This window comes from Oncorhynchus mykiss, chromosome 10, assembly GCF_013265735.2.
Source record: "Oncorhynchus mykiss isolate Arlee chromosome 10, USDA_OmykA_1.1, whole genome shotgun sequence".
Lineage (NCBI taxonomy): Eukaryota > Metazoa > Chordata > Actinopteri > Salmoniformes > Salmonidae > Oncorhynchus > Oncorhynchus mykiss.
The window spans coordinates 624,915-641,296 of record NC_048574.1 but is presented as its reverse complement, the minus strand read 5'-3'; the positions used below and the strand labels follow the sequence as shown (position 1 = coordinate 641,296).

The following is a 16,382-nucleotide window of genomic DNA, read 5'->3' as shown; positions in this document are numbered from 1 at the left end:
GTGAGTGACCCCAGGGTGTTTTATGAGTAGTGAGTGATCTCAGGGTGCTTTATGAGTAGTGAGTGATCCCAGGGTGCTTTATGAGTAGTGAGTGATCCTATGGTGCTTTATGAGTAGTGAGTGATCCCAGGGTGTTTTATGAGTAGTGAGTGATCCCAGGGTGCTTTATGAGTAGTGAGTGATCCCAGGGTGCTTTATGAGTAGTGAGTGATCCCAGGGTGTTTTATGAGTAGTGAGTGATCTCAGGGTGCTTTATGAGTAGTGAGTGATCCCAGGGTGCTTTATGAGTAGTGAGTGATCCCAGGGTGCTTTATGAGTAGTGAGTGACCCCAGGGTGTTTTATGAGTAGTGAGTGATCCCAGGGTGCTTTATGAGTAGTGAGTGATCCCAGGGTGCTTTATGAGTAGTGAGTGATCCCAGGGTGGCAACATTCTAAGTGACTTCAGTGTCTTTCTCCATTCTGATTGGTTTATACTGTTCAACTTCAACCAAAACTAATTTCAGATATTTTATCATTTCCTGCACTCAATTGACAGTGGTGGAAAAAGTACCCAACCAGGCTTTAACTTAGCCTGGTCCCAGATCTGTTTGTAGTAGGGCCAGTGGTGGAAAAAGTACCCAACCAGGCTTTAACTTAGCCTGGTCCCAGATCTGTTTGTAGTAGGGCCAGTGGTGGAAAAAGTACCCAACCAGGCTTTAACTTAGCCTGGTCCCAGATCTGTTTGTAGTAGGGCCAGTGGTGGAAAAAGTACCCAACCAGGCTTTAACTTAGCCTGGTCCCAGATCTGTTTGTAGTAGGGCCAGTGGTGGAAAAAGTACCCAACCAGGCTTTAACTTAGCCTGGTCCCAGATCTGTTTGTAGTAGGGCCAGTGGTAGAAAAAGTACCCAAAAGTCATCCTTGAGTAAAAGTAAAGAAACCTTAATAGAAAATGACTCAAGTCACAGTAAAATACTACTTGAGTAAAAGTCTAAAAAGTATTTGGTTGTAAATGTACTTAAGTATCAAAAGTAAAATTATGAATAATTTCAAATTCCTTATATTAAGTAAACAAGATGGCGCCATTTTATTTTTCTTTATTTACGGATAACCAGGGGAACACTCCAACATTTAGACATAATTTACAAACAAAGCATTTGTGTTTAGTGAGTCCTCCAGATCAGAGGCAGTAGAGATGACCAGGGATGTTCTCTGTTTAGTGAGTCCACCAGATCAGAGGCAGTAGGGATGACCAGGGAGGTTCTCTGTTGAGTGAGTCCACCAGATCAGAGGCAGTAGGGATGACCAGGGAGGTTCTCTGTTGAGTGAGTCCACCAGATCAGAGGCAGTAGGGATGACCAGGGAGGTTCTCTGTTGAGTGAGTCCACCAGATCAGAGGCAGTAGGGATGACCAGGGAGGTTCTCTGTTGAGTGAGTCCACCAGATCAGAGGCAGTAGGGATGACCAGGGAGGTTCTCTGTTGAGTGAGTCCACCAGATCAGAGACAGCAGGGATGACCAGGGATGTTCTCTGTTTAGTGAGTCCTCCAGATCAGAGGCAGTAGGGATGACCAGGGATGTTCTCTGTTTAGTGAGTCCTCCAGATCAGAGGCAGTAGGGATGAACAGGGATGTTCTCTGTTTAGTGAGTCCTCCAGATCAGAGGCAGTAGGGATGACCAGGGATGTTCTCTGTTTAGTGAGTCCTCCAGATCAGAGGCAGTAGGGATGACCAGGGATGTTCTCTGTTTAGTGAGTCCTCCAGATCAGAGGCAGTAGGGATGACCAGGGATGTTCTCTGTTTAGTGAGTCCTCCAGATCAGAGACAGTAGGGATGACCAGGGATGTTCTCTGTTTAGTGAGTCCACCAGATCAGAGACAGTAGGGATGACCAGGGATGTTCTCTATTTAGTGAGTCCACCAGATCAGAGGCAGTAGGGATGACCAGAGATGTTCTCTTGATAAGTGCGTAAATCTAACGAGTTTGTCAGAGAGAATGTATGGAGTAGAAAGTACAGTATTTTCTTTAGGAATGTAGTGAAGTAAAAGTAGTCCAAAATAATAAAACATTTTAGTAAATTAAAGTACAGATACCAACAAAAAACAAGTACTTAAAGTATTTTTACTTCAGTACTTTACACCACTGCTCAATTGAGAATGTCTACACTGCCACGTCGGGCTGCACGATATGGGCAAATAACCTAGTAACAGTATAATTTTTAAACCGTCCCCTCGCCCATACCCGGGCGCGAACCAGGGACCTTCTGCACACATCGACAACTGACGCCTACGAAGCGTCGTTACCCATCGCTCCACAAAAGCCGCGGCCCTTGCAGAGCAAGGGGAACTACTACTTCAAGGTCTCAGAGCAAGTGACGTCACTGATTGAAACGCTATTTAGCGCCCACGCTAACTAAGCTAGCCGTTTCACATCCGTTACACTCACCCCCCTTTTGACCTTCCTCCTTTTTCCGCAGCAACCAGTAATCCGGGTCACGGCACCAATGTAACAGTATAATTTTTAAACCGTCCCCTCGCCCATACCCGGGCGCGAACCAGGGACCTTCTGCACACATCAACAACGGACGCCTACGAAGCGTCGTTACCCATCGCTCCACAAAAGCCGCGGCCCTTGCAGAGCAAGGGGAACTACTACTTCAAGGTCTCAGAGCAAGTGACGTCACTGATTGAAACGCTATTTAGCGCCCACGCTAACTAAGCTAGCCGTTTCACATCCGTTACACTCACCCCCCTTTTGACCTTCCTCCTTTTTCCGCAGCAACCAGTAATCCGGGTCACGGCACCAATGTAACAGTATAATTTTTAAACCGTCCCCTCGCCCATACCCGGGCGCGAACCAGGGACCTTCTGCACACATCAACAACTGACGCCTACGAAGCGTCGTTACCCATCGCTCCACAAAAGCCGCGGCCCTTGCAGAGCAAGGGGAACTACTACTTCAAGGTCTCAGAGCAAGTGACGTCACTGATTGAAACGCTATTTAGCGCCCACGCTAACTAAGCTAGCCGTTTCACATCCGTTACACTAGGACTTATTTTTAACAAAATGTTGCAATTGCGATTTGACTTGCGAATTCGAGCAAAACTGTTGGAATCATGGAAATATAATGACTACTCTAATTCGATAGTTAGAATATAATAGTGGGCACATTGAATACAGTGTTTGACATGACAACAAATGAAAATGCCAGGGAGGAGTTATTGTGACAGGGTAGGAACTAAAGTGTTAATAAGTGTTTCCTAGGGGACCCTATAATCTTTGACTACATTGCATGTTCTCTTAGCTACTTCATGTAGCTAACATATTCTTGCTTTGCATATTCCTCTGATTTAGAAGATACTGTTGCACAAACAACATGCTGATTTAGGTCTACATCACTGGTATTATCAGGCTGTATTAGCTAGCTACGTTTGCTCTTAATCAGTACATGTATTAGCTAGCTAGCTATTAGCATTAGCAGCTAACAATTAGCATCTCACATGATTTAGGGCAACTTGCTAAGAAAATACAAACTAGCTGTTTGCAGATGTAAGAAACAAGCTAATAGTGTCACTATAGAACGCTAGTGGATTTATATTAAGAAGCAAAGTGAAAACGGCATCGTTGTCATCCACATTGTTGCATGTGCTGCATTGACCAGGCAGACAGAACACAAGTGTCTCTTGGTTGAGGAACATCAAATGCGCTCCTTGAGTGACAGGGGGCGTGGCTAGGTCTGTGTGGAAAGTGTTACGGAGAGAAAGAGCCGAGAGAGATGACTGAAGTAGCTAAAAGTAAACTATAAAAATGGACGTTACACACAGCGTATTTAACAAACCAAACATTCAAATCCTGGTATAGAAGGTAAAGTAAAAACCCAAACCGGTCCCTGCATCAATACCTGTATATCATAAAATAGGGTATACCGCCCAGCCCTATATATAACACATTCAATATATTTGGCCTCTCAGCTTCCCTATCAAATCTAAAAGACAAGGCAAGAAGGGCCTTCTATGCCATCATAAGGAACATAAAATTCAACATAACAATTAGGATCTGGCTAAAAATACTTGAATCAGTCATAGAGCCCATTGCCCTTTACGGTTGTGAGGTCTGGGGTCCGCTCACCAACCAAGACTTCACAAAATGGGACAAACACCAAATTGAGACTCCGCATGCAGAATTCTGCAAAAATATCCTCCGTGTACAACGTAGAACACCAAATAATGCATGCAGAGCAGAATTAGGCCGATACCCACTAATGATCAAAATCCAGAAAAGAGCCGTTAAATTCTATAACCACCTAAAAGGAAGTGATTCCCAAACCTTCCACAACAAAGCCATCACCTACAGAGAGATGAACCTGGCAAAGAGTCCCCTAAGCAAGCTGGTCCTGGGGCTCTGTTCACAAACACAAACACACCCCACAGAGCCCCAGGACAGCAGCACAATTAGACCCAACCAAATCATGAGAAAACAAAAAGATAATTACTTGACACGTTGGAAAGAATTAACAAAACAAAATGGGAAAACTAGAATGCTTTTTGGCCCTAAACAGAGAGGACACAGTGGCAGAATACCTGACCACTGTGACTGACCCAAACTTAAGGAAAGCTTTGACTATGTACAGACTCAGTGAGCATAGCCTTGCTATTGAGAAAGGCCGCCGTAGGCAGACATGGCTCTCAAGAGAAGACAGGCTATGTGCTCACTGCCCACAAAATGAGGTGGAAACTGAGCTGCACTACCTAACCTCCTGCCCAATGTATGACCACATTCGAGACACTTATTTCCCTCAGATTACACAGATCCACAAAGAATTTGAAAACAAACCCAATTTTAATAAACTCCCATATCTACTGGGTGAAATTCCACAGTGTTCCATCACAGCAGCAAGATGATTTGTGACCTGTTGCCACAAGAAAAGGGCAACCAGTGAAGAACACACACCACTGTAAATACAACCCATATTTATGTTTGAAATGTCGTTATTATTTTGAAATTTCTGTATGTGTAATGTTTAATATTCATTTTTATTGTTTATTTCACTTTTGTATATTGTCTACCTCACTTGCTTTGGCAATGTTAACTCATGTTTCCCATGCCAATAAAGCCCCTTAAATTGAGAGACACAGAGAGAGAGAGAAACACAGAGAGAGACAGACATAGAGAGACACACATAGAGAGAGAGACACACACACACAGAGAGACACAGAGAGAGAGAGAGAGAGACACAGAGAGAGAGAGACACTGGCACACACAGAGAGACACAGAGAGAGAGAGAGACACTGACACACACAGAGAGACACAGAGAGAGAGACCCTCACAGAGAGAGAGACACTGACACACAGAGAGACCCTCACAGAGAGAGAGAGAGAGACCCTGACACACACAGAGAGACACAGAGAGAGAGACAGACACACAGACATACAGAGGAGTTGGGGTGAGGTCACTACTAGACAGCAGAACAGTCTGTATGTTTGAGCAAAGCTACTGAAGAGACCTCTTCACAGCACAGCCACTACCCTGCACGTGGTACAGAACACACACTGCAGTAAATATTGACAATAGTCAAGATGGGTTTTGGGAAGGAGTGTGTGTGTGTGTGTGCGTGCGTGCGTGCGTGCATATCTCTCTCTCTCTCTCTCACTGTGTTGGTTGGCCATGCACACCTGGCACTATAAGAGCCTATTCATAATGATAACATAAAACAGCGATGATAACATTAAGGTGTGTTATTAACAGCTCAGATTAAACAGAGATGATAACATTAAGGTGTGTTATTAACAGCTCAGATTAAACAGCGATGATAACATTAAGGTGTGTTATTAACAGCTCAGATTAAACAGAGATGATAATATTAAGATGTGTTATTAACAGCTCAGATTAAACAGATATGATTACATTAAGATGTGTTATTAACAGCTCAGATTAAACAGAGATGATTACATTAAGATGTGTTATTAACAGCTCAGATTAAACAGAGATGATTACATTAAGATGTGTTATTAACAGCTCAGATTAAACAGAGATGATAACATTAAGATGTGTTATTAACAGCTCAGATTAAAGGCTATCCACCAGTACATGTGTTATTATGTATTAGACCTATCAGTCAGTGTATAGTAGACCTATCAGTCACTAGTAGAGCTATCAGTCATTGTATAGTAGACCTATCAGACACTAGTAGACCTATCAGTCATTGTATAGTAGACCTATCAGACACTAGTAGACCTATCAGTCATTGTATAGTAGACCTATCAGACACTAGTAGACCTATCAGTCATTGTATAGTAGACCTATCAGACAGTAGTAGACCTATCAGTCATTGTATAGTAGACCTATCAGACACTAGTAGAGCTATCAGTCATTGTATAGTAGACCTATCAGTCACTAGTAGAGCTATCAGACATTGTATAGTAGACCTATCAGTCATTGTATAGTAGACCTATCAGACACTAGTAGAGCTATCAGTCATTGTATAGTAGACCTATCAGTCATGTGTGAAGTATCTAAGTGTTTAATAGTATTGTAATGTGAAGTGTCTATTCATATGTGAAGTGTCTATTCATATGTGAAGTGTCTATTTATATGTGAAGTGTCTATTCATATGTTAAGTGTCTGTTTATATGTGAAGTGTTTAATAGTATTGTAATGTGAAGTGTCTATTTATATGTGAAGTGTCTATTTATATGTGAAGTGTCTATTCATATGCGAAGTGTCTATTCATATGCGAAGTGTCTATTCATATGTGAAGTGTCTATTCATATGTGAAGTGTCTATTTATATGTGAAATGTATATTCATATGTGAAGTGTCTATTCATATGTGAAGTGTCTAAGTGTTTAATAGTATTGTAATGTGAAGTGTCTATTTATATGTGAAGTGTCTATTTATATGTGAAGTGTCTAAGTGTTTAATAGTATTGTAATGTGAAGTGTCTATTTATATGTGAAGTGTCTATTCATATGTGAAGTGTCTATTCATATGTGAAGTGTCTATTTATATGTGAAGTATCTATTCATATGTGAAGTGTCTATTCATATGTGAAGTGTCTATTCATATGTGAAGTGTCTATTGATATGTTAAGTGTCTATTTATATGTTAAGTGTCTATTTATATGTGAAGTGTCTATTTATATGTGAAGTGTATATTTATATGTGAAGTGTCTATTTATATGTGAAGTGTCTATTCATATGTGAAGTGTCTATTCATATGTGAAGTGTGTATTCATATGTGAAGTGTCTATTTATATGTGAAATGTATATTCATATGTGAAGTGTCTATTCATATGTGAAGTGTCTATTTATATGTGAAATGTATATGTATATGTGAAGTGTCTATTCATATGTGAAGTGTCTATTCATATGTGAAGTGTCTATTCATATGTGAAGTGTCTATTTATATGTGAAGTGTCTATTTATATGTGAAGTGTCTATTTATATGTGAAGTGTCTAAGTGTTTAATAGTATTGTAATCCAGTTATCAAAGTTGTCAAACTCAGGAGTAAATCCTCACATCAAGTTGACTGGTAAGATGGGTCACCTGACAAAAAAATCAAAGTGTTTTTCGTCCCTTGCTGAAAATAATCATTCCACATGCATGGAAAAATTGAAAAAAAAGTATTCATGCATCAGTAAAAACTGTCAACTAGCCCTACCTTCTCTCCAGTCATGGCGTGAAGTCCCTCTCGGACTTTAGCGAAGGAGCCCTCTCCAAGTTTCCTCCCGATCAAGTAGTTTCCGACCCGCTTAGTGTGGTAAAAATTACGGAGGATATCCGCAGCAGGACTGCCTAGAGAAGCCGGGATAACGTTCTCCGGGGTAGAGGCCGGGGCTTTACTCCCGGGGACAACGTTCTCCGGTGTAGAGGCCGGGGCTTTACTCCCGGGGACAACGTTCTCCGGTGTGGAGACCGGGGCTTTACCCCCGTGTAACCGGGGACTATCGACAACCATGTCAACGCCAGTGGCTGGCATAAAAACTCCTAACTGTCAAACTACAAAAGCACGGTTTATGTTCAGCCTTTAGAGAAGTTTCCAACTGTCCGTCCTCGTTGTCCCCTGCGCTCTAAACCTGGCAGGTCCGGTATGTGAGGAGCATCTGAAGTCCGACAAAGTCCCGTCTGCCCGTCCTGTCCGTTGTCCCCGTTGATTGTAAATAGGCCAATTTAACCGGAACCCGAGCCACCTGTTCAAACAACGCGCCAACATGCAGTGTGCGTATTTTCCAAGAGCTTGTCACGAACTTGACGCGTCCAAACGTTTTCAAACACTTAAACGGTCTCATAAAGAAAATATAAATCAAAATAGGCTTCTTGACTGAGAATATAAATATCTAAATATTTCCAAAAGTTGCCAAAATGTGTTAAAAGGGAGTGTAAATATCCTTGTGTTGTTCATTAAACTTCTCTCTCGGTCACTCAATCAATCTTTTCTGGAGCTGAGCGTTGCTTTCCGGTGGGTGGTTATTGGACTTGAGACTGAAGAACGCTGTAGGGTTTGAAGCGACTTTCCCGGTTCAGTGGGTGGGCGTTACTTGTTTGTGAGAAAACGCTTCTGACTCGGTAACCGGGTTGGGCTGTAGTCCTATCAGACGCGGCGGCGGGAGCAGACGAGACCCCCCCTCACACCTCTCAAGTCAATTCAAAGGGCTCTCTCCTCTCCAAATACAGTAGCCGCCCCTGCAGCTCAAACAAAGGCTGGTCTAACTCTTCCGGAGACTGGATATGGGGATGATATCACCTGGCTCTCTCTCTTCCCTGATTGGAAGGTGACTCCTGGTAGCTAGAGAATATGGATCATGATTAATGAGTCTATTGATTTGTCTCGCTGTTTGGCGAGAGCCACCCTTCCTCTCCTCCTCCAAAGGAGTCGTGTCTTGAATATAGATAACCTTGTGGTGTAAACTAGGCTATGTTATTAACCATGAATAGTCTATAAACGTAAATGATGTGTTATGTCTAAGGTAATATACGGGGGGGTTGCATGTTCTTTTTTTTAGGTTTTAGGAACAAAGAAATGTTTTGATGAATGATGTTGAACGTTGCGTAAAAGGGCTGTGACGCTCCACTCCACACGATCAGCTCTGTTACTAAAATAACACGGAGAGAGACTCTGCGTACCGAGTAACCAAATGAGCTACACACCAACATGCTTGTCTAATGGACATATATTTTATACAGTGATGTCTCAAGACAAATATGACCGTGTTCTGCTCTAAATGACATTCTAAAGACAATAACCTTTGTGTTGTCTTTCTATGAGTGTGTTGTTAGTGCAATCAAACGCAAAGGATACAGCTATTGCATCAGATGAGTTGGTCTTCAATACAAGAGAAGTAGCACGCGGGGAAACTAAAACGGTTTCCCTTTTCTCGGTTTACTCATCACCGTGGAGAAGCAGGCTGCTTTAATTCATGAATTAATGATAATTGAAGTGAACAAAGAGCAACAGAGTTCCTTTGAAGGTCTCTTCATCTGAGAGGAATGAGCTCAGTCTCTCTCCTGTCAGTCTCTATAAACACACACACACATAGTCTGTCAACACTTAAAGGGTTTATCAGTCTCTCTCCTGTCAGTCTCTATAAACACACACACACATAGTCTGTCAACACTTAAAGGATTTATCAGTCTGTCAACACTTAAAGGGTTTATCAGTCTGTCAACACTTAAAGGATTTATTATAGTCTGTCAACACTTAAAGGGTTTATCAGTCTGTCAACACTTAAAGGATTTATTATAGTCTGTCAACACTTAAAGGGTTTATCAGTCTGTCAACACTTAAAGGGTTTATCAGTCTGTCAACACTTAAAGGATTTATTATAGTCTGTCAACACTTAAAGGGTTTATCAGTCTGTCAACACTTAAAGGGTTTATCAGTCTGTCAACACTTAAAGGGTTTATCAGTCTGTCAACACTTAAAGGATTTATTATAGTCTGTCAACACTTAAAGGGTTTATCAGTCTGTCAACACTTAAAGGATTTATTATAGTCTGTCAACACTTAACGGGTTTATCAGTCTGTCAACACTTAAAGGGTTTATCAGTCTGTCAACACTTAAAGGGTTTATCAGTCTGTCAACACTTAAAGGGTTTATCAGTCTGTCAACACTTAAAGGATTTATCAGTCTGTCAACACTTAAAGGATTTATCAGTCTGTCAACAATTAAAGGGTTTATCAGTCTGTCAACACTTAAAGGGTTTATCAGTCTGTCAACACTTAACGGGTTTATCAGTCTGTCAACACTTAAAGGGTTTATCAGTCTGTCAAGCCTTAAAGGGATTATCAGTCTGTCAACACTTAAAGGGATTATCATAGTCTGTCAACACTTAAAGGGAATATCATAGTCTGTCAACACTTAAAGGGATTATCATAGTCTGTCAACACTTAATGGGATTATCATAGTCTGTCAACACTTAAAGGGATTATCAGTCTGTCAATCCTTAAAGGGATTATCATAGTCTGTCAACACTTAAAGGGATTATCAGTCTGTCAACCCTTAAAGGGATTATCATAGTCTGTCAACACTTAAAGGGTTTATCAGTCTGTCAACACTTAAAGGGTTTATCAGTCTGTCAACACTTAAAGGGATTATCAGTCTGTCAACCCTTAAAGGGTTTATCAGTCTGTCAACACTTAAAGGTATTATCATAGTCTGTCAACACTTAAAGGAATTATCAGTCTGTCAACCCTTAAAGGGTTCATCAGTCTGTCAACCCTTAAAGGGTTCATCACTCTGTCAACCCTTAAAGGGATTATCAGTCTGTCAACACTTAAAGGGATTATCATAGTCTAAATGTGTACACATACACACAGCAGTGTTCTAGAATATTGGACCGTGAGCTTTCATACTTTTATCATTCTCAGCGCAGCTCAAGCAATTTCTCCCACTTTCAACACATTCAAATGAATAGAAAACACCTACTGGAGTCACATTGGTTGGGAATTGTGGGAAGGTGGACATTCGGGCTTTGTCCCCCCGCCCAGCGGATGGTGGTCTCAGAGCTGAGTAGTTACGGGACTGTGGACTATCTCGTCTCAGCGTCTATTGAATCTGATTTACGCTATAAAAAAGGGTTGATTATAGTTAAAAACGTGTAGACATTTTTGACAATTGACTTTCATACTTTTGGAATTCTCAGAACAGGCTCAAATAATTTCTCCAAACTGACACATTCGAATGAAGAGATGATTAGTACTGGAGACATGTTGGTTGGGAATTGTAGGGAGATGGACATTCGCTCTGTGTATTCCCTGTCAAATGGTGGTTTCAGAGTCAGGTACCTACTGTATGTCACAATGGGACGCAGGACTATCGAGTCCCAGTGTCTGTGGACTGTGATTTACACTTCATTTACTGCAGTGTGTTTCAGTGTGCTTGAAACAAACGCATACATCTCACACACCGTGTCAGATATAGTGTTGATATCTATTCTCTCACACACCGTGTCAGATATAGTGTTGGAATCTATTCCCTCACACACCTGTACCGTGTCAGATATAGTGTTGAAATTTATTCCCTCACACACCGTGTCAGATATAGTGTTGGAATCTATTCCCTCACACACCGTGTCAGATATAGTGTTGGAATCTATTCCCTCACACACCTGTACCGTGTCAGATATAGTGTTGAAATGTATTACCTCACACACCTGTATGGTGTCAGATATAGTGTTGAAATCTATTCCCTCACACACGGTGTCAGATATAGTGTTGAAATCTATTCCATTTGGAGGTTACATCCCAACATTACACTTGATAAGCAAAACTGTTTAGCATAGAAACACCGTATTTTTGTCACAAAAAAAAGAAATAATCTTTATTTATTAGGAAAAATATGAATAATTTTCCACCTATGAGGTCACTGTCTGCAGGAAAAGCATTTTAAGACAACAAGAGGTGTTGCCATGGTGCAAATCATGATCAATCAATCAACGAAATTACCATATTTTGGGCGGAAGGTCGTTAGAGAACACAATATGGGTTAAAAAATGTTTTTGTTTTTTTTACCAGATTTTGCTAGTTTATTTTGTTAAATGTTTTGGGAAAAAACTCAATCATTGAATTATTCTTGTCATTTATAGCCTAGGAAATGTACTATGTAATTTTTCTGTCTGCTGCAAAGTGTCAGCTCAGCACATTGCCATAGTGGCTACCACCTTCCTTTGTCTCCTGGACCTGGCTGTCTAGACACTGACGGAATCAGACGAGACAACCAAATATGGAGCTAAAACAAGAATGTGGCGCCATCTATTGGTAGACTTATATATTACCATCTCAACAATGATTTCTTCAATACCCGAAGTTGTATTGTAGTGATGAATGAGCCAGCCAGGTACGCTATGTATGTCAGCCATATATATCTTCAATATGACTGATATTACAAGGCTATTATATTCTATTAGCAGTTAGAAAGTTACTTTGGACCATAATAGCCTACATGCAGCGATATGAGTTGCCTAGACTGTTAAATGGCTGCCCTGGGGTCTCCACCACAGAAGACCTGATGAGGATCAGCCTGGAGGGGTCTTCTGTCGAGGAGTTGTGGATCCCACTCCTGCCGTGGACCGTTGGCTGACCTCTAAGCATGCCAGATTGGCCAACATACAACAGCAGCTGGACATCTGATATCCTTTGCGTCTTGTCGGGTCAATGTGTGATTTTGGTGGTATGTGCTGTTCCACAGATGTGTCCCCCTTAGTACACACTCACACACGCAGTATAAATATGTATGTTTTAAATTGTTGGTTAATAAAATAAACATTTTTCACTCCTACATTTCTTTGTGTGCTCCTACATTTTTTTAATTTAGGAGCACATGTACTCCTTGGGAAAATGTTAGCGTAGAGCCCTGTGATGTACTGGGCCGTAAGCACTACCCTATGTAGAGCCCTGTGATGTACTGGGCCGTATGCACTACCCTATGTAGAGCCCTGTGATGTACTGGGCCGTATGCACTACCCTATGTAGAGCCCTGTGATGTACTGGGCCGTATGCACTACCCTATGTAGAGCCCTGTGATGTACTGGGCCGTACGCACTACCCTATGTAGAGCCCTGTGATGTACTGGGCCGTACGCATTACCCTATGTAGAGCCCTGTGATGTACTGGGCCGTACGCACTACCCTATGTAGAGCCCTGTGATGTACTGGGCCGTATGCACTACCCTATGTAGAGCCCTGTGATGTACTGGGCCGTACGCACTACTCTATGTAGAGCCTTGCGGTCGGAGGCCGAGCAGTTGCCATACCAGGCAGTGATGCAACCAGTCAGGATGGGATGCTCTCGATGGTGCAGCTGTAGAACCTTTTGAGGATCTGATGACCCATGCCAAATCTTTTCATCTCCTGCGGGTGAATAGGCTTTGTCGTGCCCTCTTCACGACTGTCTTGGAGTGCTTGGACCATGTTGGTTTGTTGGTGATGTGACCAACTTCACGTACCCCCCCCCCCCCCCCCCCCCCCACCCCCCCAGAAGAAAGGCACACGGACACCCACACTTCAGGTTAACTCTGTGTTTATCTGCAGTAAAATATATAAAACAGTGATGACAGGAATTGGCAGGACGGTCACAGCCACACGTTCACTGGTTAGGTAGAACACAAGATATATTTTAGATAGGAGCAACAGTAATGATACATGCCCTCAATGTGAAGGTGATATTCATCCATAAATACAGAGCACAAGTACAACCCTTTTTATATAAACCTTCTAAGGTAGTAAGAAAATAAACATTCACCTAATATTTCAATAAATCACCTGCTGACAATAGCTAGCGAGACATTGTCGTGCAGTGACCAACGGTGCTAGTTAGCTCGTCATTAACATGGCTAGCTAAGACAGCAAAAACGTGGTTCACTTGCTGAAATAGGTCTTCGATACATTAACGGCAAAAATAAATATATACATAGTCACATTTGCTATTGACTTTATGATATATGAACCCGTTTTCCAAAAACATTATTGTGTTATACTGTTTTAAACCGTTTTTATATACAGAGGAAGGAGACATGAACCTACTCTCAGAATATCTCTCTCAGACTGAGGAGCAGGCAGACCAACTTCCCAAATAGGGGAGAAAAATTCAAAACCCACTAGTTGTTCTTTCAAAGAAAATAATACAAGTAATGTAATGTCGGAAGACCTCTCATATTACTTACCTTACTACCTACAATGGCAGCAAATATATTTTTTTATTAATTCAGTAGCACATAATGAAAGGAAACTTTATTTAAAAACACCCCTTTTCCTGGATTGAATGGCTTCACCCGCACACTGCTGCATTCTTTGATATCGACATTTTGCGCCCAAGGTTGATGGAAACTCTACATTTTCACTTTGTCACAGTGATGTGGATGCCAGGGAACTGTCCCTCTTCACGACTGTCTTGGTGTGTTTGGACCGTACTAGTTTGTTGTTGATGTGGACGCCAGGGAACTGTCCCTCTTCACGACTGTCTTGGTGTGTTTGGACCGTACTAGTTTGTTGTTGATGTGGACGCCAGGGAACTGTCCCTCTTCACGACTGTCTTGGTGTGTTTGGACCGTACTAGTTTGTTGTTGATGTGGACGCCAGGGAACTGTCCCTCTTCACGACTGTCTTGGTGTTTTCGGACCGTACTAGTTTGTTGTTGATGTGGACGCCAGGGAACTGTCCCTCTTCACGACTGTCTTGGTGTTTTCGGACCGTACTAGTTTGTTGTTGATGTGGACGCCAGGGAACTGTCCGTCTTCACGACTGTCTTGGTGTGTTTGGACCATGTTAGTTTGTTGTTGATGTGGACGCCAGGGAACTTGAAGCTCTCAACCTGCTCCACTACAGCCCGTCAATGAGAATGGGGGCATGTTCGGTCCTTTTCCTGCAGTTCACAATCATCTCCTTGGTCTTGATTATGTTGAAGGAGAGGTTGTTGTCCTGGCACCACACGGTCAGGTCTCTGACCTCCTCACTATAGGCTGTCTCATCGTTGTTGGTGATCAGGTCTACCACTGTTGTGTCGTCGGGCAAACTTAATGATGGTGTTGGAGTCGTGCCTGGGCGTGCAGTCATGAGTGAACAGGGAGTACGGGAGGGGACTGGGCAGGCACCCCTGAGGGGCCACCATGTTGAGGATCAGTGTGGCGGATGTGTCATTACCTACCCTTACCACCTGGGGGCGGCCCGTCAGGAAGTCCAGGATCCAGTTGCAGATCCATCAAATACAGACAGAATATAGACAAACAATACAGACAGAATATAGACAAACAATACAGACAGAATATAGACAAACAATACAGACAGAATATAGACAAACAATACAGACAGAATATAGACAAACAATACAGACAGAATATAGACTAACAATACAGACAGAATATAGAATATAGACAAACAATACAGACAGAATATATTGACAAAGAATTTCCTAATCCACACACTATAAATAGCTTATTCCTGATCCTGTGTTACAACACTGGAGTTGTGGGTTTGATACCTGTACGCTCCGTTCATACTGTATAGAACTGTAAAGTAGCTTCATCTGAGCCAGACCAGCTCATTTAAAAAGGAAAACATATTTCACCTTTATTTAACCGGGTAGGCAAGTTGAGAACAAGTTCTCATTTACAACTGTGACCTGGCCAAGATAAAGCAAAGCAGTTCGACATAAACAACAACACAGAGTTACACATGGAGTAAAACAAACATATGGTCAATAATACAATAGAAAAAGAAGTCTATATACAGCATGTGCAAATGAGGTGAGATAAGGGAGGTAAGGCCATAAATAGGCCATAGTGGCAAAGTAATTACAATATAGCAATTAAACACTGGAATGGTAGATGTGCAGTAGATGAATGTGCAATGTAGAAATACTGGGGTGCAAAGGAGCAAGGGCAGGAGCCTATCTCCTGTTTCTGTAGTGTGAGGCAGCTTGATGTACAAGTACACCCCCTGGACAGGACGCTCCTCTGGACAGGATGCTCTCTGGACAGGACGCTCTCTGGACAGGACGCTAGTCTATAGCAGAGCCTTGGGATTAAAAGCCTCTGAAATTATACATTTGACCAGTGACAACTTTTTGAGCTGCAACAATGTTACCTGGAGGTCAGTTGTAGATTGGATGTAAAAAAAAATAATAATAAAAAAAATTGAACCACGTGATTTCTAACCTATGGAGAGACACATAATAACACATTTTTATAGACTTGATTCATTCATATTGAAAAACGCCACTAGACGTACTAAACGCCACTTTCTATGTGCGGTTTGATTATTAGAAGTTTGTCTCTGTTGAATCTGCGTACTGCGCAGTTCCGGTAGTGTCCTTGCCTGCCAATCAGATCTCTGCTCACCCATCCCCTGGCCGCTGATTGGAACAAATTAACTCTCTTTCATTCATAAAGCTCTACATTCGCACTTGAGGTCTTTCT

At 42.0% G+C, this 16,382-nt stretch overlaps 1 protein-coding gene across 1 annotated transcript in view; it reads right to left on the bottom strand.

Annotated features, from left to right (window-relative positions):
* Window positions 1-8,621, bottom strand: part of LOC110534818 (hormonally up-regulated neu tumor-associated kinase homolog A-like) — a 47,446-nt gene extending 38,825 nt beyond the window's left edge. Inside the window, exon 1 of the mRNA XM_036989438.1 lies at window positions 7,635-8,621. Coding sequence (XP_036845333.1) covers window positions 7,635-7,952 — 318 coding nt within the window. The 5' untranslated portion in view covers window positions 7,953-8,621. The remainder of the gene's footprint in view (window positions 1-7,634) is intronic.
* Window positions 8,622-16,382: the final 7,761 nt, after the last annotated feature.